Source organism: Nematostella vectensis, chromosome 13 (assembly GCF_932526225.1).
Source record: "Nematostella vectensis chromosome 13, jaNemVect1.1, whole genome shotgun sequence".
In the NCBI taxonomy this organism is placed as follows: Eukaryota; Metazoa; Cnidaria; class Anthozoa; order Actiniaria; family Edwardsiidae; genus Nematostella; species Nematostella vectensis.
Genome location: NC_064046.1, coordinates 16113521 through 16137847, shown reverse-complemented (window position 1 = coordinate 16137847; position 24327 = coordinate 16113521). Strand labels below are relative to the sequence as shown.

The window sequence follows — 24327 nt, the reverse complement described above, 5'->3', positions numbered from 1 at the left end:
CGCAAAATCGTCTCGACCTAACCTTCACGCTAGGATCTCTGATTATTGCTTCATTGAAGTGATGACGTCACCACCACAGGCAACCCCCCCCCCCCCACAGTGAGAACAATAAGACCGTAAGGCATCTCGGGAGACATCTCACAGGCCACGCTAAAAACGACGCCTTGTCCAGGTGAAATCAGAGTCGGCTTCACGTGTGCACTACCGCAAAATCGTCTCGATCTAACCTTCACGCTAGGATCTCTGATTATTGCTTTATTGAAGTGATGACGTCACCACCACAGGCACCCCCCCCCACAGTGAGAACAATAAGACCGTAAGGCATCTCGGGAGACACCTCACAGGCCACGCTAAAAACGACGCGTTGTCAAGGTGAAATCAAAGTCGGCTTCACGTGTGCACTACCGCAAAATCGTCTCGACCTATTCTTCACGCTAGGATCTCTGATTATTGCTTTATTGAAGTGATGATGTCACCACCACAGGCAACCCCCCTTCCCCACAGTGAGAACAATAAGACCGTAAGGCATCTCGGGAGACACCTTACAGGCCACGCTAAAAACGACGCGTTGTCAAGGTGAAATCAAAGTCGGCTTCACGTGTGCACTACCGCAAAATCGTTTCGATCTAACCTTCACGCTAGGATCTCTGATTATTGCTTCATTGAAGTGATGACGTCACCACCACAGGCAACCCCCCCCCCCCACAGTGAGAACAATAAGACCGTAAGGCATCTCGGGAGACACTTCACAGGCCACGCTAAAAACGACGCGTTGTCAAGGTGAAATCAAAGTCAGCTTCACGTGTGCACTACCGCAAAATCGTCTCGATCTAACCTTCACGCTAGGATCTCTGATTATTGCTTCATTGAAGTGATGACGTCACCACCACAGGTAACCCCCCTCCCCCACAGTGAGAACAATAAGACCGTAAGGCATCTCGGAAGACACCTTACAGGCCACTCTAAAAACGACGCGTTGTCAAGGTGAAATCAAAGTCGGCTTCACGTGTGCACTACCGCAAAATCGTCTCGATCTAACCTTCACGCTAGGATCTTTGAATATTGCTTCATTGAAGTGATGACGTCACCACCACAGGCATACCGAACATCTCCCACAGTAAGAACAATTTTGTTTCAGGTCATCGTTCTAAATATAAATTACCATCTCCTTGGCTATCTCTATGCCGCGTTCGCCTAGTGTTTTAAACCATACATCGCGGTCAACAGCACCAAACCCTTACCCAATACAGTGTGATTGCCCAATGACGAGAAATCAACAGGGCACCCAACACGACGCAACAACCATATCTGATCTGCCCATGAATATGCATTATCTATTGTCAAGGACGCGCGCGTCATCGTCAAGTCACACTTGTTCGCGAGCCGTCTTAGTGCACACGATGGCAGGGCCAAATGAATTACCTGTACGTAGTTCTCGAAGGTTACTCGTAGTATTGCCTTCTACGTCGTAGTGAGCGATGAATTTGCTGACGATATCTCTGTAATCTGCACACAGAAGGGTTAATAAACCTACCTTCAATGGAGAATCCCTCGCGCTTTTGTGATATGCTTTCCTGGAACTTTTCCATTAGAACTTCATTAGTGTAATAGTTCACCGTTGGAAAAGCATAACCGCTTTCTAGCGCTCTCTCGGCCATCTCAAAGCGACGAAGCGTTGCTGTCGAGTCGCCCAGTCTTGCGTCGTAGACTCCGCGTACATCTACAAGAAATCTATCAAAAATATCTACTCCAAATACATCTAACAAGACACATGCATGCTCAAATGGCGTACCTTGTCGTAAATGCTCCAATTGAGACTCTAGAAAATCCCTACCTTTTGACCAAAAGATCTGTGGTACTGTGTCTTGAGGTTTTGGCGCTTCCTGCGTGTCGTATCCCACAATGCGAGATCTCACCTGCTTACCCGTGATGTCTGGAGAGCCTTTGAGACCAAAGAATGGCTTGAACGGCTCCCAAAGAATATCAGCTGTCTCGTCATCTGTCAGGTCTCTCTCGTTGTCAAGAAATCCATGAATTGCTCTGACATCAGAGAGAGGAAGGCCGTCCCCATCCCCGACTCTCTGTGGAAACTGAATACTGATACGAAGATAATATGCATACTGACCTTTCTGGGCCTCCAGGATGTTATCGGGAAAAGGTCTGTTTTCTACCGATAACTTATCTAGCACTTGTGAAATGAATGGGAGAAATCTGATAGCTTCTACCCACCTGAGCTGGACTCGTGACAGCACGGGATAACGATGGACTGCCCAGCTAACACGCAATATTTCCTTAGCGTATGCAACGCTCAAGTCTGGAATCGGCTTACCTGGACCAAACAAATCGTTGGCTATACAATACGTGTGACGACCGTGTGTGTTACTTATGATTTCAATCTGTTTGGCAATCTCTAAATGTTGCCTAAGTCCAAACCTGCCATCGTGCTTCTTGATGTTGCGGATCATGCTGGACATATTACTTATCATCATGCGCTCGTCTTCAGAATAAGCGCTCAACCTAAGAGATGGCCTCCACGACAAATGCTCAACAAAGCCTGTAAATTGTAAACTTGAAACAAAATTTATTAGATCGTCAATTGAATCACCTCCAACCTTATCAATTACCGGTCCAGGAATTACAATACTCCTGCTATGATGGTCTTGATTAGCATCTACGCTTGTCCTTGGGCGTTTACGCGTAGGTGCTTCACCATGGTCAGAAGGGCCTGATCCCACGTCTGATTCGTCATCTGAGTCATCCATTGCTATATGTAGAATCAACATATAAAGCGTCAGTTCAGACGTTCTTAGCGCGCTAGTGCTGGTGTTTATAGAACAGTGCTCGATACACAGGTGTAGGGCGGGTAATATGTGATTTTCCCCTGATGAGTCTTACCCACATATCCAACAATTATGTATAAACATGAAGCATTAATATGAGCTATGAATACCTAGAATACCTTCTGTGTCTTCAGTTGCACTTGCAGTACTCGTAGCAGTTGCCTGAATTAAAATAGTGATTATAATTAATAATAATAATGATGATGATTATGTTGATGATGATGATAATAAATTACAATAAATTATTACCTGACCCATCATAGATGATTGCGAATCTTGAACAGTATTCCGTTCCGGAGTTTCTAAATGTTTCTTCAGAGTGGGCAGCAAATATCTTGCTTCCAAATTTCGTAGCAATGTAGTATTAATACGTAAAAGGGTGTCCTGCTCAAAATCTAAGAGAGACATTAGTATTGAATTGCCGTCATACATCGCGACAATTGTGAACTGGTACTCTAAGTAAAGTTTTAAAGCACTTGTATTTCTAAATGATCCCGCCACTTGCAGCCAAAATGAAATGTTTGCCCGGTTACCTGAAAAATTACTATAAATATATTCTATTCCAACACAAAGGCAACAATGTCCAATCAACTTACCTCGAGAATCTTTCCTTCTGACCACGTATGACAGAACCCAGTACTGATGTCTTGCAGCAGCAAACACTGGGACCTGAGAATGTGGCAAAGGAGACACCAAATCTGCGTCAATATTCTGACGCTTAAAGATAGCAATACCTACCAAAAGTTCCGTGCTTTTATCTTTGCACAAAACAATTAATCTGCCCTCGTTGGGGTTTGAATACAATTCGTCGACAACTTTTCGGTATGCTGGGACGCTGATTCTGAGGCCTGTAGCCTCTCTTGCATCCAAAAGATTGTAGAGATCTTCTCTTGGTTCACAAGGGACACTGTTGTGAATCACCTATGAAAAAGCGCACATTTGTATGGTCAATACTTTCAGTTGCTAAGACAATCTGCCCATACCGCGAGGGCCAAAGATCGTATTTTATTTAAATTAATGTCGTGAGATTCTCTTTACGTACGGCACGTTCTCCCAGGCTCATATATAATCAGCATATTCAAGGAGTATATATAGTATTTTAGTATAAATCTACTCGCATACTATCACAAATCCTGCCATTTGATTGGCTCCCATACTCACTATCTATTGAGCGAAGCGATAGATAGCGAGTAGCGAAAAAAAAACGGCGTTTTTCACAAAAACAACATGAATTGTTATTAAAATCATCGTCAGCTATTTGAAGGTAGTATGTGAGTGGATTTATACTAAAACAATTAGACTACTCGTTTTCGTTTTCTAAGAGTCAAATAGGGGCGAGGCTACGCGCCTCGTTCACTTTCTATTGACTCATAGAAAACTCATATATAAGGGTCCGGGGGTATACTCCACCGTGAAATGTTTGTCATTATTGTTAAAAGCTAAATAGCATTATTAAAGCCCCGTTATGCCACCAGAAATCTTGTTTGTATATCTTTTCATACTACCAATCTGAAAAGTTAGTGGGGGGACATGAATGCAAATTCGAAAAATTAAAACTTCAAACGGCATGAAAGTTCAGGCAAGAAGCGTATCATATTCATATCTTTATTAGGGGGTCTGGGGCTCTCCCCAGAAAATTTTGAAATTCAAGACTTTTAGGAGGCTCCGAAATAGAATAAAAAGGAATTAACTTTCCAGATATTTGGGCTTCCTTTGGAAAATGTTAGCTGGGCGGGAAAGTGTTGTTTGTTTGCTGCCATTACCGAAAGGGAATATTTCAGGTCCTAAATTTCGGAATTTCAATCCAATTAGGAGATCTATAAAATAGCTATCTAAAGCTAGTGATACGATATCTTCAAAGGTTCTTTTATACAAGAATTTTCTTGATAAAGTGCTGATCTCCATCAAAAACACAGGCCGTATGAAGGATCTACTCGAGGTAAGAAATGATTCCTTCAAGTCGCTTCATAATCGCTTGATTATATGAGAAGAGTGATATAGGTGATAATAATATAAGTAATTGTGTTCTGCATATTCTATATTCCTGTTATCTACCGAGATTACGGCATTGTGAAGTTGTTTGAAGACATCAAAATGTCGCCTTTGCGACCTGATCACGCTGAATAAAATGCTTCAATTAAACTTTCTGTTTTCCAAAAACGTTGTTCATTCTATAGGTAGATTGCTTACCGACAACTTGAAAGGTGAGAAATCTGAATCATTTATAAGTGATAACATCGCTCAATATTGTAGAAATGATAATTCTCGGTATATGTTCTCGACAATAAGATTGATTTGAAGCTATCCTAAGTATGGCATTTATTTTCTTATTTTGGAAACTGTTATGACAACAGCGATTATTGTCCAATAAGGTTAGGCTGTCACCTTTTCTCGAGCTGATTATAAAATATCCATACATTTACTGTATTCTCCCGCATTAAACTCTTTTTTTAAAAGGAATCTTTTTTATGAGAACGTCCAGCCTGAGATATCATCAAATTTTCCGCACCTTAGGAATATAATAATCTCTTCTGTAGCACACGTGGCCAATTAGCATAATCTCCGTGGATAAATCCACGGAGATTCTTATCATGAAAAGTGATTGGCTGATTGGTACACGCGCTCTTATTGGTGGGATTTGACACTTTAACTAACTCGACCGCCATCTTGGATTTGATCCGTAAGAGAAACGCAGAAGGCCGTTTCCCGCGTTACTTGGAGCATATAATAATATAAGCTGGCAGACTCAAGAGCACTGGCACTATAAACCATAAATGTGTGTACTCGTCTCGTCTCAAAAAAATTTTACAATTCTTTAAGAATTGTTGTTGGAAAGGTCGAGGCATGCCGTCTTGGGTCGGCGGTAGCGGAAGTCGACTCACAATTTTGCTAAAAATAGTTTGCATTGATTTGTCTAGAGTGCCAAGGCTAGGGAGAGCAGGAATCTGCTGTCGATCGCGCTTTTCGTATTGATACCTCCTTCCAGAGGACAAGAGATCCGGACACTGCGAATTGCCCCGTCCGGTGACAGAGAACACGTCCAGGGACTGAATTCATTAGTCTTGAATTCAGATGGCACCCTCATGTTCAGATTCGAGGATTACAAAACATATGGCTCTCATGGGGTTGATGTCACAAAATTGCCAGTAAGTCTTTCATTTGTGATTTATCCTTTATTTTGACATGTGCTTGTAGATTGCGTGACAACAGCATATGGGAAAACACGATTATTTGTTTAAACTACAATAAAGTAACCATTTAATCTTCTTCTTATCACAAATGGAATTTTATGTGTGCTACTACTGTTTTCACATATTTTCTACTTAAATACTCTGTGTAGACTCCGTGACGTGATCATATTAGCTGACTCTCTTTTTTTTTTCACATTCAGGAAGATCACAGATTGAACGTCATCATAAGGGAATATCTGGACAAATACAGAGATATTCTTCTCGACGCCTCTGACGATGGCACAACCAACAATTTTCTTCTCCTGGTAAGTTATGACTCTTCAGTTTCCAATTATATTTCTTCAAAGGGCTCACTGATCTTCTTGGAACTAGTGAACCCTAATTCTTTTAAGGTTGCGAATTATCTTTCTAAAGTAATCCAGCGAAATAGTCATCTTTGAAAAGTTATCTCAACCAATTGTCTCACCCCAACAAGACATTTTGTACATCATCACTCATCCCAGGAAAGGTTATACTCTCATTACAATCCTAGGAAGGGTTAGTTTTGGTGGTGAATTAATATTTTGAACATCTAACAATCCTACATAGGGTGACTATGAAAGCATTTAAAACAACTACTATCCCTTTGTGGGGTCATTTTATAACCCCCTAATTTGGGGGGGAGGGGGGGAGGGGGGGTTACATGGAAAAAAACATTGCATTTGAATTGATATTGAATTGATGAGTGATTCTTTACTTCTTTTTGTTTTTAGACAGATAAAGGAAAACCCTTTAGTGGTCCAGCATTCTCAACCCACATGAAGTCTGTCTTTTATGACCTAACAGGAGTGAGTGTCAACTTGCACCTTCTGAGAAGCTCCTTCGTGACTTATTGTTATGGGGACAGGTGAGAATTCCATGCTAAGTAGATGAAATTGCAGACTATTATCACTCACTCCCCCACAAGACTCTGGACTGTGTTTATCAGCCATTTTCTTCACGAATAAAACGATTCTGTAATGATAACTTTGAACTATTAGTAATTACACACCGCAAGCAAAATTCACAACCAGGACTTTCTTTCTTTTGTTTTATCAGCCAGTGCACCGACGCAATGAAAGACAGTTTGGCGTCGGCCTTGAGACACACAAGGAAGCAAGCTCAACTCACCTATGACCGTAGAAATTCCAGTGAAAAGAAGAGTTTGGCTGTCAGCCTTGCTTCAGAATTAGCAGAAAATACAATCGAGTCACTATCAGCTCAGCCGTCCGACAGAAATGCAGGGCTTGATAAAGGTAGCTGGGTTGCTCTCACAGTAGAAGGCAGCACTCTGGCAAATCCGAACATTCTGCTAGCTAGAATTCAGAACCTCATGCCCGGTAGAAGGGCTTCGCTACTGTGGTTCAAGGCCACTGCGGAAAAAGGCCTGTACGCTTTTCACTACGATGAAGCCAGCTGGATAGAAAGCTTAGATGCCTTAGTTCCCGTCCAAGTGAATGAGATTAAAAACTCTCCCGGCCTCTACAAATTGACCACCTCATTGAAAAAAATACACAGGGCGGTCTTAGGGAACAACTGATAACATACTGTGAAGGACTGTGGATAGTGATTTGATGAGGATGCATTCTGTTTGGTTACCTGGAAGGAAAAGTGATAATCCTTACCTTATTATTATTATTATTATCATTATCATTATCATTATCATTATCATTATCATTATCATTATCATTATCATTATCATTATCATTATCATTATCATTATCATTATCATTATCATTATCATTATCATTATCATTATCATTATCATTATCATTATCATTATCATTATCATTATCATTATCATTATTATTGTAGTGATAGGCCATTCTTTGAATCTAGAGACTATCCATTACAATGGTGGAGCAAAAAAATACAGTGTGGTTCAAGGCCACTGCGGAAAAAGGCCTGTACGCTTTTCACTACGATGAAGCCAGCTGGATAGAAAGCTTAGATGCCTTAGTTCCCGTCCAAGTGAAAGAGATTAAAAACTCTCCCGGCCTCTACAAATTGGCCACATCATTGAAAAAAATACACAGGGCGGTCTTAGGGAACAACTGATAACATACTGTGAAGGACTGTGGATAGTGATTTGATGAGGATGCATTCTGTTTGGTTACCTGGAAGGAAAAGTGATAATCCTTACCTTATTATTATTATTATTATTATTATTATTATTATTATTATTATTATTATTATTATTATTATTATTATTATTATTATTATTATTATTATTATTATTATTATTATTATTATTATTACATGTACAAATAATCTCTCAGATGAATAAACATGTTTCTCAAGAAGCTCGAATCTCAGAGTATTGATAGGCCATTCTTTGAATCTAGAGACTATCCATTACAAAGGTGGAGCAAAAATACAGTGATTGTATCATCTGAAAAAAACAATAGGGCCCCACCCAAACCTCCTTAAATTGGTTGCCATGGCAACATACTCGAAAATAATCTGCGGACCCATGTCAATGTTGTAGCTGCCAAGTCTGGTGATGATAGCTATTTCTGTTTGGGAGATATTAGCAAAAACGGATTTACCCGTGTATAAGCCAGACTTATACCTACCCCCCGACCAGTCTCGATCTAACCTTCTCCCTTCACGCTAGGGTCTCTGATTATTGCTTCATTGAAGTGATGACGTCACCACCACAGGCAACCCCCCCCCACAGTGAGAACAATAAGACCGTAAGGCATCTCGAGAGACACTTCACAGGCCACGCTAAAAACGACGCGTTGTCAAGGTGAAATCAAAGTCGGCTTCACGTGTGCACTACCGCAAAATCGTCTCGATCTAACCTTCACGCTAGGATCTCTGATTATTGCTTCATTGAAGTGATGACGTCACCACCACAGGCAACCCCCCCCCCCCACAGTGAGAACAATAAGACCGTAAGGCATCTCGGGAGACACCTCACAGGCCACGCTAAAAACGACGCGTTGACAAGGTGAAATCAAAGTCGGCTTCACGTGTGCACTACCGCAAAATCGTCTCGACCTAACCTTCACGCTAGGATCTCTGATTATTGCTTCATTGAAGTGATGATGTCACCACCACAGGCAACCCCCCTCCCCCACAGTGAGAACAATAAGACCGTAAGGCATCTCGGGAGACACCTCACAGGCCACGCTAAAAACGACGCGTTGTCAAGGTGAAATCAAAGTCGGCTTCACGTGTGCACTACCGCAAAATCGTCTCGACCTAACCTTCACGCTAGGATCTCTGATTATTGCTTCATTGAAGTGATGACGTCACCACCACAGGCAACCCCCCTCCCCCACAGTGAGAACAATAAGACCGTAAGGCATCTCGGGAGACACCTCACAGGCCACGCTAAAAACGACGCCTTGTCAAGGTGAAATCAAAGTCGGCTTCACGTGTGCACTACCGCAAAATCGTCTCGATCTAACCTTCACGCTAGGGTCTCTGATTATTGCTTCATTGAAGTGATGACGTCACCACCACAGGCAACCCCCTTCCCCCACAGTGAGAACAATAAGACCGTAAGGCATCTCGGGAGACACCTCACAGGCCACGCTAAAAACGACGCCTTGTCAAGGTGAAATCAAAGTCGGCTTCACGTGTGCACTACCGCAAAATCGTCTCGATCTAACCTTCACGCTAGGGTCTCTGATTATTGCTTCATTGAAGTGATGACGTCACCACCACAGGCATATCGAACAGCTCCCACAGTAAGAACAATTTTGTTTCAGGGCATCGGACTAAATATAAATTACCATCTCCTTGGCTATCTCTATGCCGCGGTCGCCTAGTGTTTTGAACCATACATCGCGGTCAACAGCACCAAACCCTTACCTTATACAGTGTGATTGCCGAATGAGGAGAAATCAACAGGGAACCCAACACGACGCAACAATCATATCTGATCATATCTATCATATTCATGAGAATATGCATTATCTATTGTCAAGGACGCGCGCGTCAGCGTCAAGTCACACTTGTTCGCGAGCCGTCTTAGTGCACACGATGGCGCAGGCCGCGGGCTTGGTCCAGTATGACAGTATTACAGATGACAGTGAAGAAACGGAGAATCACGTGCCCGCCGATGAAAGCACCGCTACTGACCCGCAGGCCTCAACAGACGACACAGCAAAAAAAAAAGTGCATCCGGATGAACGTTCTTCGCGAAAATATGCCATACCGATCGCTGAACTCACAACGGAGATGGCTAAGCTTTTAAGAGATGTTAAGGTTTTTTTCACCAAAGACATTAATTTGGAAAGAAAAGGGTCGCCCATTTCTCCCTCGACATGGACGAAGGCAAATGAGAGAATTCTATGTAAGTTTTATTTTGTCTCGTGAGTTTCATGCGTAAGCGTTCTTTTAGAGTCAGATTTCGCACCTTGCTGCTAGCTGTTACCATGACAACAACTTGTGACGACTTATATTCCCTCCCCCCCTAGGTTATCTTGGGTTCTGTAGAGACACGCTTCATTACAAAGACATCAGCCCAGATCTATTTTTAAGAACACGGTTACTCGAAAGGTATCTGGATTATTTAAAGGTAAGTCCGTCGAAAATATGCTTAATCAATAATTTGCGCGTCGCGTCGAAGTGGTTTCAGCGCGTCGCGAAGAAACTCGGTACTAGTACCCAGGCCTCCCTCCCAATTCTTTCTTTTAAAAATGGCGGCGGCATGTTTTGAATTTTTGGAACCGACACGACGCGAGCGAACGTAAAACTGAGCTAAACATTTCTCGTTGCAGACGGACAGGAAGCTTGCATCGTCTACCCTAGGTGAGCATGTTCAATTCATCTGCTTTTTGACAACTGCGGTCGGTCTAGAATGCTAAATTCACATTTCGCAAAACTTAGTAGTAATAAGTATGCTTAAGTAAGTATCGCCGGATAGAGTAATCTGATATTTGATCGCGCTATTGTGTAACTGGACAATTACGGATTTCAAAGAGAGTTGTATGCAAGACGACTGATACCGAATATATCTGTTTTTACCCTTGTGTCGTGGTGTGTGATTCGGTGGAAAGTCCCGGGTTTAACATTTGGAAAGAGCGCTCATGTCAGGGTTAACATGGTTGCTACTGATGTTTATATTGTAACGGTTGTTATTTAATGTCGGGGATTTACACTCGCTTAATAGATGTTGGACTGTGTTAATGATATGTTACAACATACGCCATTATTATATCATTCTTTACTTCAGCCAATCACGCTGCCTCCTTGATCTACCCAGCAAAATTCTTGAACCGAGAACACGCCGTCACCCTCTACAGGGATGTCAAAGTCGTTTCGCAGCTGAGGGGTGCCTGCAATGCGTTTCAGAGGCAGGCCCGCGCTGCGCAGCCCACGCAAGAGGACCTTGTCAATGCAAATAAGTGGTTGCCATGGTATGCTGCAATGATAAATCCAATAAGTAGTTCGAATAACTAGTTCGAATCCGGCTCTGGGTTCAGTTCTGGACTGGAGGTTGGGGTTGAAAGAGGATAGAACTTGTTTCGCCTGCATTTCCACTCTTTAACAGTCTCCTGACACTTCACTTACAATTTATAGGGAGGGGATACCTGTGTGCTATTCGTAGAAGTAGGGAACAGTTACCTCTCTCAGAACCCAGAGAACTTGAAACTGGTTACTCACGGTTTCATGTGATTCATTGCAGGGATGAGGTGATTCAGTGCGTGTCTCCTAACACTTCACTTAGAATTTAAAGGGGGGGATGACTGTGTGCTATTCATAAGAGTAGGCAACAGCTCCCCGTATCACGGCTAGCTATCTCTCACAGAACCCAGGGAACTTGAAACTGGTTACTAATGGTTTCATGTGATTCATTGCAGGGATGAGGTGATTCATTGTGTGGACATGCAGACAGAAAGATTTGACATGGCACGCTCACAGGTAACGATTTCAACCAGCAGTCCTGATGTGTGAAAGCTGTAATTTGTGGGCATTGCACTGCATTGTTGGAAAGACCTAGGCATGCCGTCTTGGGTCGGCGGTAGCGGAACTCGACTCACAATTTTGCTAAAAAAAGTTTGCTTTGATTTGTCTAGAGTGCCAAGGCTAGGGAGAGCAGGAATCTGCTGTCGATCGCGCTTTTCGTATTGATACCTCCTTCCAGAGGACAAGAGATCCGGACACTGCGAATTGCCCCGTCCGGTGACAGAGAACACGTCCAGGGACTGAATTCATTAGTCTTGAATTCAGATGGCACCCTCATGTTCAGATTCGAGGATTACAAAACATTTGGCTCTCATGGGGTTGATGTCACAAATTTGCCAGTAAGTCTTTCATTTGTGATTTATCCTTTATTTTGACATGTGCTTGTAGATTGCGTGACAACAGCATATGGGAAAACACGATTATTTGTTTAAACTATAATAAAGTAACCATTTAATCTTCTTCTTATCACAAATGGAATTTTATGTGTGCTACTACTGTTTTCACATATTTTCTACTTAAATACTCTGTGTAGACTCCGTGACGTGATCATATTAGCTGACTCTCTTTTTTTTTTTCACTTTCAGGAAGATCACAGATTGAACGTCATCATAAGGGAATATCTGGACAAATACAGAGATATTCTTCTCGACGCCGCTGACGATGGCACAACCAACAATTTTCTTCTCCTGGTAAGTTATGACTTCAGTTTCCAATTATATTTCTTCAAAGGGCTCACTGATCTTCTTGGAACTAGTGATTGTTGGATAGAACGTGGGACCCTAACCCTAACCCTAACCCTAACCCTAACTAGAGTTGTGGGCCGGAAGGTAGGGGATTTTTGGGGGACTTATAGAGGATGATCCCAAAGGTCTTTTGGGATGAAAATATAACCTTAAGTAGAGTTCTGCGTTTAGGTTATGGTCGAATTGTCAGAAATTAAAAATTCCAACTTTAAGTGTCCGAAAAGTCGAAAATAAAAAATGTCCCTTTTGCACTATTTTGCCTATAACTCCGGAAATACTTTACTTTAGCTACCTAACACTAAAATTTCATTTCAATCGGATAAGGCAACTAGGTTATATGGGTTACCGAACCAGGTCCAGTGTATCTCTTGTATTGAAACACTACCTTGATCCTTTTTTCGAAAATCGAAAAACCGAAATCACTAATACTTGACCAAATGAGTCGGGGTTGGTATCATTAGAACCGTGACGGTCCCTGGAAGGTAACTCTGGTTTTGGTTTTTTCATAAGTGCGCATGCGCATAATAAACTAAAAAAAAAAATGTCCCGGAAGGTATTGGACAACTTTTCGGGTTTATAAACTTGAGCTAAAATTCTCAAACTCGGTATGCTCTATGTACTCAAGAAGGGCTAACTAACCGTGCAATCAGATTTTAATTCGATTAAGAATTGACAAAAGTAGCCAATCTTTTTCCCTACCTTCCGGGACATTTCGAGTAGGGCCTGGGGACTAGGCATTAAGTCCGATTGCTCTCAAACTTGGTCAGCATAAACAAGGTATCGGCACTTGCTTAAGGTTAGAAAATCAAGAGCATAGCTTAAAGGCAAATATGTTAAAGGTAGCAAAAAAAAAAGTCAAAATTTTGACCCCCAAAGAATGTCCCGGAAGGTAGGGAAATTAATTTTGAGGGTCATAACAGAGGATTCTTGGGTTGAATCATAGGCAACTATAGGGTACTTTTCCACGAGCTTTCCAATGGTGCAATCGGTTTTCAGATCAGATGAATAATTTATGAGATACGGCACCCAAATCCCCTACCTTCCGGGACATTTTTTTCGCCGGTTTGACCACTTCCGCTTACATCCGGGAAACGTCGTTTGGCATGCGTGTAGACCATGCAGCCGGAAGTCTAAAAACAAGAAGCCGCGGTCAATATCTCAAAAAACCAAAAAGTTAGGGATTTCGAAAAAAAAATTTTTTTCGGTAAAATAACTTTTTTTGTTTAAAAGCAAATGCCGGTCCAAGTATGTTGTGCGCCTAGTGAATGTCTTTCTAACTCCGAAAGTTTAACCGGTTTAGCAAATATTTTTTAACTTCGTGACCCAAAATGGGTACCCAACTTTGAAAAATCATATCTTTGGTATTATTCATTGGATTTACTTACTGCTTGCGGCAATGTATAGACAAAGGATGGATGTGTACGTTCGAGAAGTGAAATCTGGATTATCTTTTTTTTTTGAAAAAGTTATGATGTTTTGAAAATTTGCAAATTCGTCATTTTTGCAAGGCTGTAGGTTGCCATGGAAACGTGATAAACAAACCAATTTTTGGGAACTGCTAGTCCTCACTGGGTTTTTGAATATGATGTAGTTGGTTTTTCGATATTTACAAATTTGAGACCGTGGGAACCGTTTGAAAAATAAAATTGAAATTGTAATTTCGTCTCAACGGTAATCATGGCAACCAAAAGAAAGGTATTGTGTAGTAGCTAGTGATGGTACCTGTTAGCACTCCAAAGGACTTGCCTGTAACTTGAGTATTCGCGGAGTTATAGCCGTTTCAATTTCGGCTAATCAGAGCTAAGCATACCATAATAATCATCTGAGTGATCCCTATACGATCCTCGAATATGAACAAGTTATCTCAAAAGCCCTGGAAGTTATAGGAGTTTGAAAACTCGGTTTTTTCACTCTTCTACTAAGACCGGAAATTTGACCTTGGAGACAGGTCAAAGGTCATTTCCTGTTGTTTAGACCATGCCAAGTCCGAAAATGTGTAAGTTTCCCACAATGGAGGAAATTTTTTTGTCAAAGGGTCAAACCTTGTGGAAGGTCAAAAATTCAAATTAGTCAATTACGTAATATTGCGTCAATTACGTAATACTGGTATTACGTAAGTCTATCAGAAACAAGTTTGAACTTTTAAGTTTTAAAATTCCTTGAAAAATAGGGAAACGGCAGCCAGTCAAACATCAAAATTCGTTTCTTGAGTAACTGTTTTGTTTTCAAATCAAATCTCATGTAATTACTGTATGTGCTGCACCTTGAAGAGGTCTTTTGAAGTCTATAGTTTGAAAGAGTTTGAGTAAAAACTGGATGATGAGGAATTTTTTTTATTTTCGACCGAAAAAGTACATACTCTACTTTGAAAAATCATATCTCTGTCAAAACTAATCCGATTTTCACGATGTTTGAATCTGTGTAAAGAACAAGACTTGTTCTTTATTGGATTGATCTAACCCTAGCAATACACTTTTTGCTGAGAAGTTATAGAGTCTCAAACTTGGCCAATTTTTTTGAAAAATCTCAAACTCATCCAATCTTAACGTGCTTGAGCTCATTCGAAAGCTCTTGAAAAACCATATGTCTATGTCAATATTTGCCAAGATATTTTAGGGAGAAGATGCAATTTTGACTATATTTAACACCCAAAAAGTTGTACTTGCAAAATCGTTTCTGGAGATTTCTTACACTTATGATATAGTCCTGCTCTTGGACATCAACCTCATACATCAAAGTATTGGTTGCTTTTATTTCCTGGCTCGTGGGAATTTTTTGAAAATCGAAAAAAATCGTCGGCAAGTTTGCAATTTGGACCATGTTTAACCCCCAAAAAGTCGTTCTTGCAAAATTTTTCCTGGAGATTTCTTTCCCTTATAACATAAAGCTGCGGTTGGACACTAACCGCATTCATCAAAGTGTTGTTTGCTGCCCTTTCCTGGCTCGTGGGAACTTTTTGAAAATCGAAATAAAATCGTGGGCACAGAAAAATTTTTGGGAAGTTTGCAAAAAAAATTCTAAACTTTAATCTTCGTCCTGAATCTTTCTTAGTTAGTGTCTACTAGCATAGTTGGACCTTCCCCGTGACTTTGGGCAGGCTACGACTAACTTCAGAAATGCCCATATTCTGCCTTGGACCACTTTTGGACCTTGTTTGACCACTGAAAAACTCAAACTCATCCGATCTTAACGTGCATAGGCTCGAAAGCTCTTGAAAAACCATATAGGCGCTCAGCAGTTTGTTTTCCTCCAAAGTTAATATTTGCCAAGATATTTTAGGGAGAATGTGCAATTTTGACCATGTTTAACCCCCAAAAATTTGTACTTGCAAAATCTTTCCTGGAGATTTCTTTCGCTTATGACATAGAGCTGCGCTTGGACACTAACCCCATACTTCAAAATATTATTTGCTGCTTTTTCCTGGCTCGTGGGAATTTTTTGAAAATCGAAAAAAAATTGTCGGCACTCAGAAAATTTTTTGGGAAGTTTGCAAAAAAAAGTCTAAACTTCAATCTTCGTCCTGAATCTTTCTTAGTTAGTGTCTACTAGCATAGTTGGACCTTCCCCGTGACTTTTGGCAGGCTACGACTAACTTCAGAAATGCCCATATTCTACCTTGGACCACTTTTGGACCTTGTTTGACCACTGAAAAACTCAAACTCATCCGATCTTAACGTGCATAGGCTCATTCGAAAGCTCTTGAAAAACCATGTAGGCGCTCTGCAAGTTGTTTTCCTCCAATGTCAATATTTGCCAAGATGTTTTAGGGAAAAGGTGAATTTTGGCCTTATTTCCTGCCTTTTTTAACAGCTTTTCTTTAAAGCTATGCTTTTGATTTTCTAACCTTAACTAAGTGCCGTTACCGTCTTTATGCTGACCAAGTTTGAGAGTAATCAGACTAAATGCCTAGTCCCCAGGCCCTACTCAAAATGTCCCGGAAGGTAGGGAAAAAGATTGACGGCTTTTGTCAATTCTTAATCGAATCAAAATCTGATTGCCCGGTTAGATAGCCCTTGTTGAGTACATAGAGCATACAGAGTTTGAGAATTTTAGCACAAGTAGTTCGGCCAAAAAAGTTGTCCCGTACCTTCTGGGACATTTTTGGGGTTTTTTGGAGATAATTTATGCGCATGCCAACTTATGAAAAAACCGAAACCAGAGTTACACTCCAGGGACCGTCAGGGTTCTAATGATACCAACCTCGACTCATTTGGACAAGTATTAAGGATTTTGGTTTTTTGAAGGTTTCAGATTTTGGACCTTTTTTGGACCTTGTTTGACCACTGAAAAAAACAAACTCATCCAATCTTAACGTGCATAGGCTCATTCGAAAGCTCTTGAAAAACCATATAGCGCTATGCAGTTTGTTTTTCTCCAAAGTCAATATTTGCAAAGATATTTTAGTGAAAATGTGCAATTTGGACCATTTTTAACTCCCAAAAAGTCGTACTTGCAAAAAAGTTTCTGGAGATTTTTTTCGCTTATGGTATAGAGCTGCGCTAGGACACAAATCTCATATGTCAAAGTCTTGTTTGCTGCCCTTTACTGGCTCTTGGAAATTTTTTGAATATCGAAAAAAATCGTCGAAAAAATTCGGAATTCTTTAATTTCTTTTCTGTAAAGGGTGTTATTGGGGCCAAGGGAGACCTATGCAACTCTTATTTGTGCCTAATAGTCTATAGGGAAAGTCTTAGAAGGCACATACATAAGAAATATCCAAGTTTTTCAGGATGTTTTTTATCCAAACTGCCTATTTGGCCTTACAGACTCCTAACCCAGTCTTAGTTTAACAAAAATAATTATAGGAAAGATTTGAGGTTAAAAAAACTAAAGATTTCCAAGATTTAATACGTTCAAAAGCTTCCTTAGGCCTTATATAGTCCTAACCCAAACTTACTTTCACGAAAAACATTAATAGGACACGTACAGACAATGTCCCGGAAAGTAAGACAAAAAAAAATTCGAGATATCGCGGAAGTTAACAAAAAAACACAAAGCAAAGAGCTTAAGGAAGTAAACAAGTATGTAAACTTTAATGATCTATTTAAAGGGGCGCATTTTGTACAGGGAAGCATACATAGAATGCTTAACTGGTGAAGAGGGGAGAGGTAACAGTGTATTGAGCATAATGTTAACAATAGCAGGGGGAAGGAGGGGCACTCTATAAAATATTGCAGTTGTAACCTATTATTAATTAAGTTTGTAACATGTCTTTGTTTATTAAGCAAGGTCTATTTCTGAGACAAGCAAACTCAAGTAAGGCTGTTGAAATAACAGGTGAGTGTTAAAAGAAAAACAATTATCTGATTAGAAAACTACTGTAGATTCCTTTGCACCAAAATAAGAACAAACTTCATTTTGTTTGTTATTTATGAGGAACGAGATGAGCTCTACAAAGCCATAAAGATATATGTATTGCTCATCTAAATAATACAAGTAAATAATAATATTAAAAAAGAACTACTGTAAGTAATTAGAGTGGTTTTCATTAACCCGTGAAACAAAGTGTGATAGTTAAACGGTAATAGTTAGTAAAACACAAAAAAGTACAATAGAATCAGATCACCACAAAGTGTATTACGCTAAAGCGTAGTTCACGGGTTAATGAAGGTTTTGACATTTCAACCTTACATCCACATGAAAGTAATGCCTGATATCGAGTGGCCTACAGTAAGTGTTTTGCAGTCAAGTTGTTTTCTGTTAGTAGGTAAAAAAATATTCTAAATAATAGTAATCATAGCCATGGTCACCACTTACACATATAGCACTTGTAATGAAAATAAAGAAAATATATATATATGCAGTCAAACAACAGAATTGCATGATAACCTTGAATATATTGAATAAAGAACTGCAAAAAAACATCTTTTGTACTAGTTGCTTGAATTGACCCTTGGCTATTTTTAGCTGAATTCCCCTCCCCCTCTAAAAAAGAAAATAATAATAATAATAATAGAACAAAACTAAAAAGAAAACAAACACAGCAGAGACCCCCACCAACAATTTTGATTTTTTTTACTTCCCTTTAAAGGGGGAGTGTCATGTTTAAGAGATTTGCAATAGCTCTAGAACCCTGACACAATGAACTTCAGTGAAATTCTAATACTGACTTATGAGCTTTTGGTACATGTGGGAGACTTTAAACAAAACATAAAAAATGACCACAAACTGTCCATTAACATAGTTTTCAATATAATATTGCATATTATTTAATAAGGTATTGACAGCTTTTAAAAAGTTCAACTGTTTGTAGACACTTAAAAGCCTACAATAAACACTGACTCCAGACATGCGCAGTACTATGCTGCTGCCCCTTTAAAGTAAAATACAGCTTTACTTAGTCAGCGTAGACAATGTTGCGGATTTTGTCAATATTCTAATATAAATATGTCAATATTCTCCCCCCTTACGTCTTTATTTCTATTTATTTTATGCTTTTCACATGATACCAAAACAGCGTCTTTTTTCTTCGCTAATTTGATGTCATGTACACAAAAAAGAGATGCGCCCGTGCGCATGGCGAGTCCCCAAGGGACCCAAGACACGCAAATAGACCTCTATTTTTTGTCATCCACAATCTCGGCGAGCTGTGCGTGGCGTAACCGTATTACAGGCCTGGGATCCTGGTTATTGTCCTCCCCATTAATGCGCGGGTTGGGATAACCTTGCAAGAGTGTTGTACAGCATATTCGCTCGGAAATATCGGTGCTTGGGGCTTTCGGGTTCTTTACAGCCTTCCGTAAAAGCCTTGTGCTGCCATACCGATTGGGTAATCCGTATGTATGGTTTCCGTTTTGTTCTTCAGACCGGGTTCGATCCCAGGCCAATGGGCTTTTTTTTTTAGTTCGTTTTTTTTTTCTTTGTGCTGGACCCCCTTAATCCTGATAGGTTTTGCGCAAAAATAATAAAAAAAAGTGAGTTTGCAAAATAAGCTTGCTAGATTTATTTATTATATGTATTCAATTTGTTCCTAGGAAGTTAACAAAAAACACAAAGCAAAGAGTTTGAGGAAGTAAACAAGTATGTGAACTTTAATGTTCTATTTGAAGGGGTGCATTTTGTACAGGGAAGCATACATAGAAAGCTTTACTGGTGGAGAGGGAAGAGGTAAAAGTTTATTGAGCATAATTTCAACAATAGCAGGGGGAAGAGAGGGGCACTCCCTTCATACAATATTGCAGTTGTTACCTATTATTAAATAAGTTTTCAACATGTCTTTGTTTATTAAGCAAGGTCTATTTCTGAGACAAGCAAACTCAAGTAAGGCTGTTGAAATAACAGGTGAGTGTTAAAAGAAAAACAATTATCTGATTAGAAAACTACTGTAGATTCCTTTGCACCAAAATAAGAACAAACTTCATTTTGTTTGTTATTTATGAGGAACGAGATGAGCTCTACAAAGCCATAAAAAAATATGTATTGCTCATCTAAATTATACAAGTAAATAAAAATATTAAAAAAGAACTACTGTAAGTAATTAGAGTGGTTTTCATTAACCCGTGAAACAAAGTGTGATAGTTAAACGGTAATAGTTAGTAAAACACAAAAAAGTACAATAGAATCAGATCACCACAAAGTGTAATACGCTAAAGCATAGTTCACGGGTTAATGAAGGTTTTGACATTTCAACCTTACATCCACATGAAAGTAATGCCTAATATCGAGTGCCCTACAGTAAGTGTTTTGCAGTCAAGTTGTTTTCTGTTAGTAGGTAAAAAAATATTCTAAATAATAGTAATCATAGCTATGGTCACCACTTACACATATAGAACTTGTAATGAAAAGAAAGAAAAAAAAATATATATATATATATATATGCAGTCAATCAACAGAATTGCATGATAACCTTGAATATATTGAATAAAGGACTGCAAAAAAACATCTTTTGTACTAGTTGCTTGAATTGACCCTTGGCTATTTTTAGCTGACTTCCCCTCCCCCTCTAAAAAAGAAAATAATAATAATATTAATAATAGAACAAAACTAAAAAGAAAACAAACACAACAGAGACCCCCACCAACAATTTCGATTTTTTTTACTTTCCTTTAAAAGGGGAGTGTCATGTTTAAAAGATTTGAAATAGCTCTAGAGCCCTGACACAATGTACTTTAGTGAAATTCTAATACTGACTTATGAGCTTTTGGTACATATGGGAGACTTTAAACAAAACAAAAAAAATGACCACAAACTGTCCATTAACATAGTTTTCAATACAATATTGCATATTATTTAATAAAGTATTAACAGCTTTTAAAAAGTTTAACTGTTTGTAGACACTGAAAAGCCTACAATAAACACTGACTCCAGACATGCGCAGTACTATGCTGCTGCCCCTTTAAAGTAAAATACAGCTTCACTTAGTCAGCGTAGACAATATTGCGGATTTTGTCAATATTCTTATATGAATATGTCAATATTCTCCCCCCTTACGTCTTTATTTCTATTTATTTTATGCTTTTCACATGATACCAAAACAGCGTCTTTTTTCTTCGATAATTTGATGTCATGTACACAATAAAAGAGATGCGCCCGTGCGCATGGCGAGTCCCCAAGGGACCCAAGACGCCCAAATAGACCTCTATTTTTTGTCATCCACAATCTCGGCGAGCTGTGCGTGGCGTAACCGTATTACAGGCCTGGGATCCTGGTTATTGTCCTCCCCATTAATGCGCTTGGGGACTTCGGGTTCTTTACAGCCTTCCGTAAAAGCCTTGTGGTGCCATACCGATTGGGTAATCCGTATGTATGGTTTCCGTTTTGTTCTTCAGACCGGGTTCGATCCAAGGCCAATGAGCTTTTTTTTTTAGTTCGTTTTTTTTCTTTGTGCTGGACAACCCCTTAATCCTGATAGGTTTTGCGCAAAAATAATAAAAAAAAGTGAGTTTGCAAAATAAGCTTGCTAGATTTATTGATTATATGTATTCAATTTGTTCCTAGGAAGTTAACAAAAAACACAAAGCAAAGAGTTTGAGGAAGTAAACAAGTATGTGAACTTTAATGTTCTATTTGAAGGGGTGCATTTTGTACAGGGAAGCATACATAGAATGCTTAACTGGTGGAGAGGGAAGAGGTAAAAGTTTATTGAGCATAATTTCAACAATAGCAGGGGGAAGGGTGGGGCACTCTCTTCATACAAAATTGCAGTTGTTACCTATTATTAAATAAGTTTGTAACATGTCTTTGTTTATTAAGCAAGGTCTATTTCTGAGACAAGCAAACTCAAGTAAGGCTGTTGAAATAACAGGTGAGTGTTAAAAGAAAAACAATTATCTGATTAGAAAACTACTGTAGATTCCTTTGCACCAAAATAAGAACAAACTTCATTTTGTTTGTTATTTATGAGGAACGAGATGAGCTCTACAAAGCCATAAAGAAATATGTATTGCTCATCTAAATTATACAAGTAAATAATAATATTAAAAAAGAACTACTGTAAGTAATTAGAGTGGTTTTCATTAACCCGTAAAACAAAGTGTGATAGTTAAACGGTAATAGTTAGTAAAACACAAAAAAGTACAATAGAATCAGATCACCACAAAGTGTTATACGCTAAAGCGTAGTTCACGGGTTAATGAAGGTTTTGACATTTCAACCTTACATCCACATGAAAGTAATGCCTGATATCGAGTGCCCTACAGTAAGTGTTTTGCAGTCAAGTTGTTTTCTGTTAGTAGGTAAAAAAATATTCTAAATAATAGTAATCATAGCTATGGTCACCACTTACACATATAGCACTTGTAATGAAAAGAAAGAAAAAATATATATATGCAGTCAAACAACAGAATTGCATGATAACCTTGAATATATTGAATAAAGGACTGCAAAAAAACATCTTTTGTGCTAGTTGCTTAAATTGACCCTTGGCTATTTTTAGCTGAATTCCCCTCCCCCTTTAAAAAAGAAAATAATAATAATAATAATAGAACAAAACTAAAAAGAAAAGAAACACAACAGAGAACCCCACCAACAATTTTGATTTTTTTACTTTCCTTTAAAGAGGGAGTGTCATGGTTAAGAGATTTGCAATAGCTCTAGAGCCCTGACACAATGAACTTCAGTGAAATTCTAATACTGACTTATGAGCTTTTGGTACATGTGGGAGACTTTAAACAAAACAAAACAAATGACCACAAACTCTCCATTAACATAGTTTTCAATATAATATTGCATATTATTTAATAAGGTATTGACAGCTTTTAAAAAGTTCAACTGTTTGTAGACACTTAAAAGCCTACAATAAACACTGACTCCAGACATGCGCAGTACTATGCTGCTGCCCCTTTAAAGTAAAACACAATTTTACTTAGTCAGCGTAGACAATATTGCGGATTTTGTCAATATTCTAATATAAATATGTCAATATTCTCCCCCCTTACGTCTTTATTTCTATTTATTTTATGCTTTTCACATGATACCAAAACAGCGTCTTTTTTCTTTGCTAATTTGATGTCATGTACACAATAAAAGAGATGCGCCCGTGCGCATGGCGAGTCCCCAAGGGACCACAAGACGCCCAAATAGACCTCTATTTTTTGTCATCCACAATCTCGGCGAGCTGTGCGTGGCGTAACCGTATTACAGGCCTGGGATCCTGGTTATTGTCCTCCCCATTAATGCGCGGGTTGGGATAACCTTGCAAAAGTGTTGTACAGCATATTCGCTCGGAAATATCGGTGCTTGGGGCTTTCGGGTTCTTTACAGCCTTCCGTAAAAGCCTTGTGCTGCCATACCGATTGGGTAATCCGTATGTATGGTTTCCGTTTTGTTCTTCAGACCGGGTTCGATCCCAGGCCAATGGGCTTTTTTTTTAGTTCGTTTTTTTTTCTTTGTGCTGGATCCCCTTAATCCTGATAGGTTTTGCGCAAAAATAATAAAAAAAAGTGAGTTTGCAAAATAAGCTTGCTAGATTTATTGATTATTTGTATTCAATTTGTTCCTAGGAAGTTAACAAAAAACACAAAGCAAAGAGTTTGAGGAAGTAAACAAGTATGTGAACTTTAATGTTCTATTTGAAGGGGTGCATTTTGTACAGGGAAGCATACATAGAATGCTTAACTGGTGGAGAGGGAAGAGGTAAAAGTTTATTGAGCATAATTTCAACAATAGCAGGGGGAAGGGTGGGGCACTCTCTTCATACAAAATTGCAGTTGTTACCTATTATTAAATAAGTTTGTTACATGTCTTTTTTTATTAAGAAAGGTCTATTTCTGCGACAAGCAAACTCAAGTAAGGCTGTTGAAATAACAGGTGAGTGTTAAAAGAAAAACAATTATCTGATTAGAAAACTACTGTAGATTCCTTTGCACCAAAATAAGAACAAACTTCATTTTGTTTGTTATTTATGAGGAACGAGATGAGCTCTACAAAGCCATAAAGAAATATGTATTGCTCATCTAAATTATACAAGTAAATAATAATATTAAAAAAAACTACTGTAAGTAATTAGAGTGGTTTTCATTAACCCGTGAAACAAGGTGTGATAGTTAAACGGTAATAGTTAGTAAAACACAAAAAAGTACAATAGAATCAGATCACCACAAAGTGTAATACGCTAAAGCGTAGTTCACGGGTTAATGAAGGTTTTGACATTTCAACCTTACATCCACATGA

The 24327-nt window shown here is 39.2% G+C and overlaps 1 protein-coding gene and 1 long non-coding RNA gene across 2 annotated transcripts; both read left to right on the top strand.

Moving 5' to 3' along the window:
* Window positions 1–6845: 6845 nt before the first annotated feature.
* LOC125559074 lies at window positions 6846–7650 on the top strand. The gene is made up of 2 exons (XM_048720936.1): window positions 6846–6917; window positions 7109–7650. Exon 2 carries the CDS (start codon window positions 7125–7127, stop codon window positions 7587–7589), a length of 465 nt encoding a protein of 154 aa, XP_048576893.1. The 5' UTR covers window positions 6846–6917; window positions 7109–7124; the 3' UTR covers window positions 7590–7650.
* A 3076-nt stretch (window positions 7651–10726) lies between these two features.
* LOC125559067 lies at window positions 10727–12269 on the top strand. The gene is made up of 4 exons (XR_007306322.1): window positions 10727–10816; window positions 11241–11424; window positions 11869–11929; window positions 12085–12269. It is a non-coding gene; the product is annotated as an uncharacterized LOC125559067 (long non-coding RNA).
* The last annotated feature ends 12058 nt before the right edge of the window (window positions 12270–24327 follow it).

What these genes read in the sequence shown, in the direction of transcription:
- LOC125559074 (XM_048720936.1), top strand. Translation starts at nt 7,125, where the DNA reads ATGAAAGACAGTTTGGCGTCGGCCTTGAGACACACAAGGAAGCAAGCT.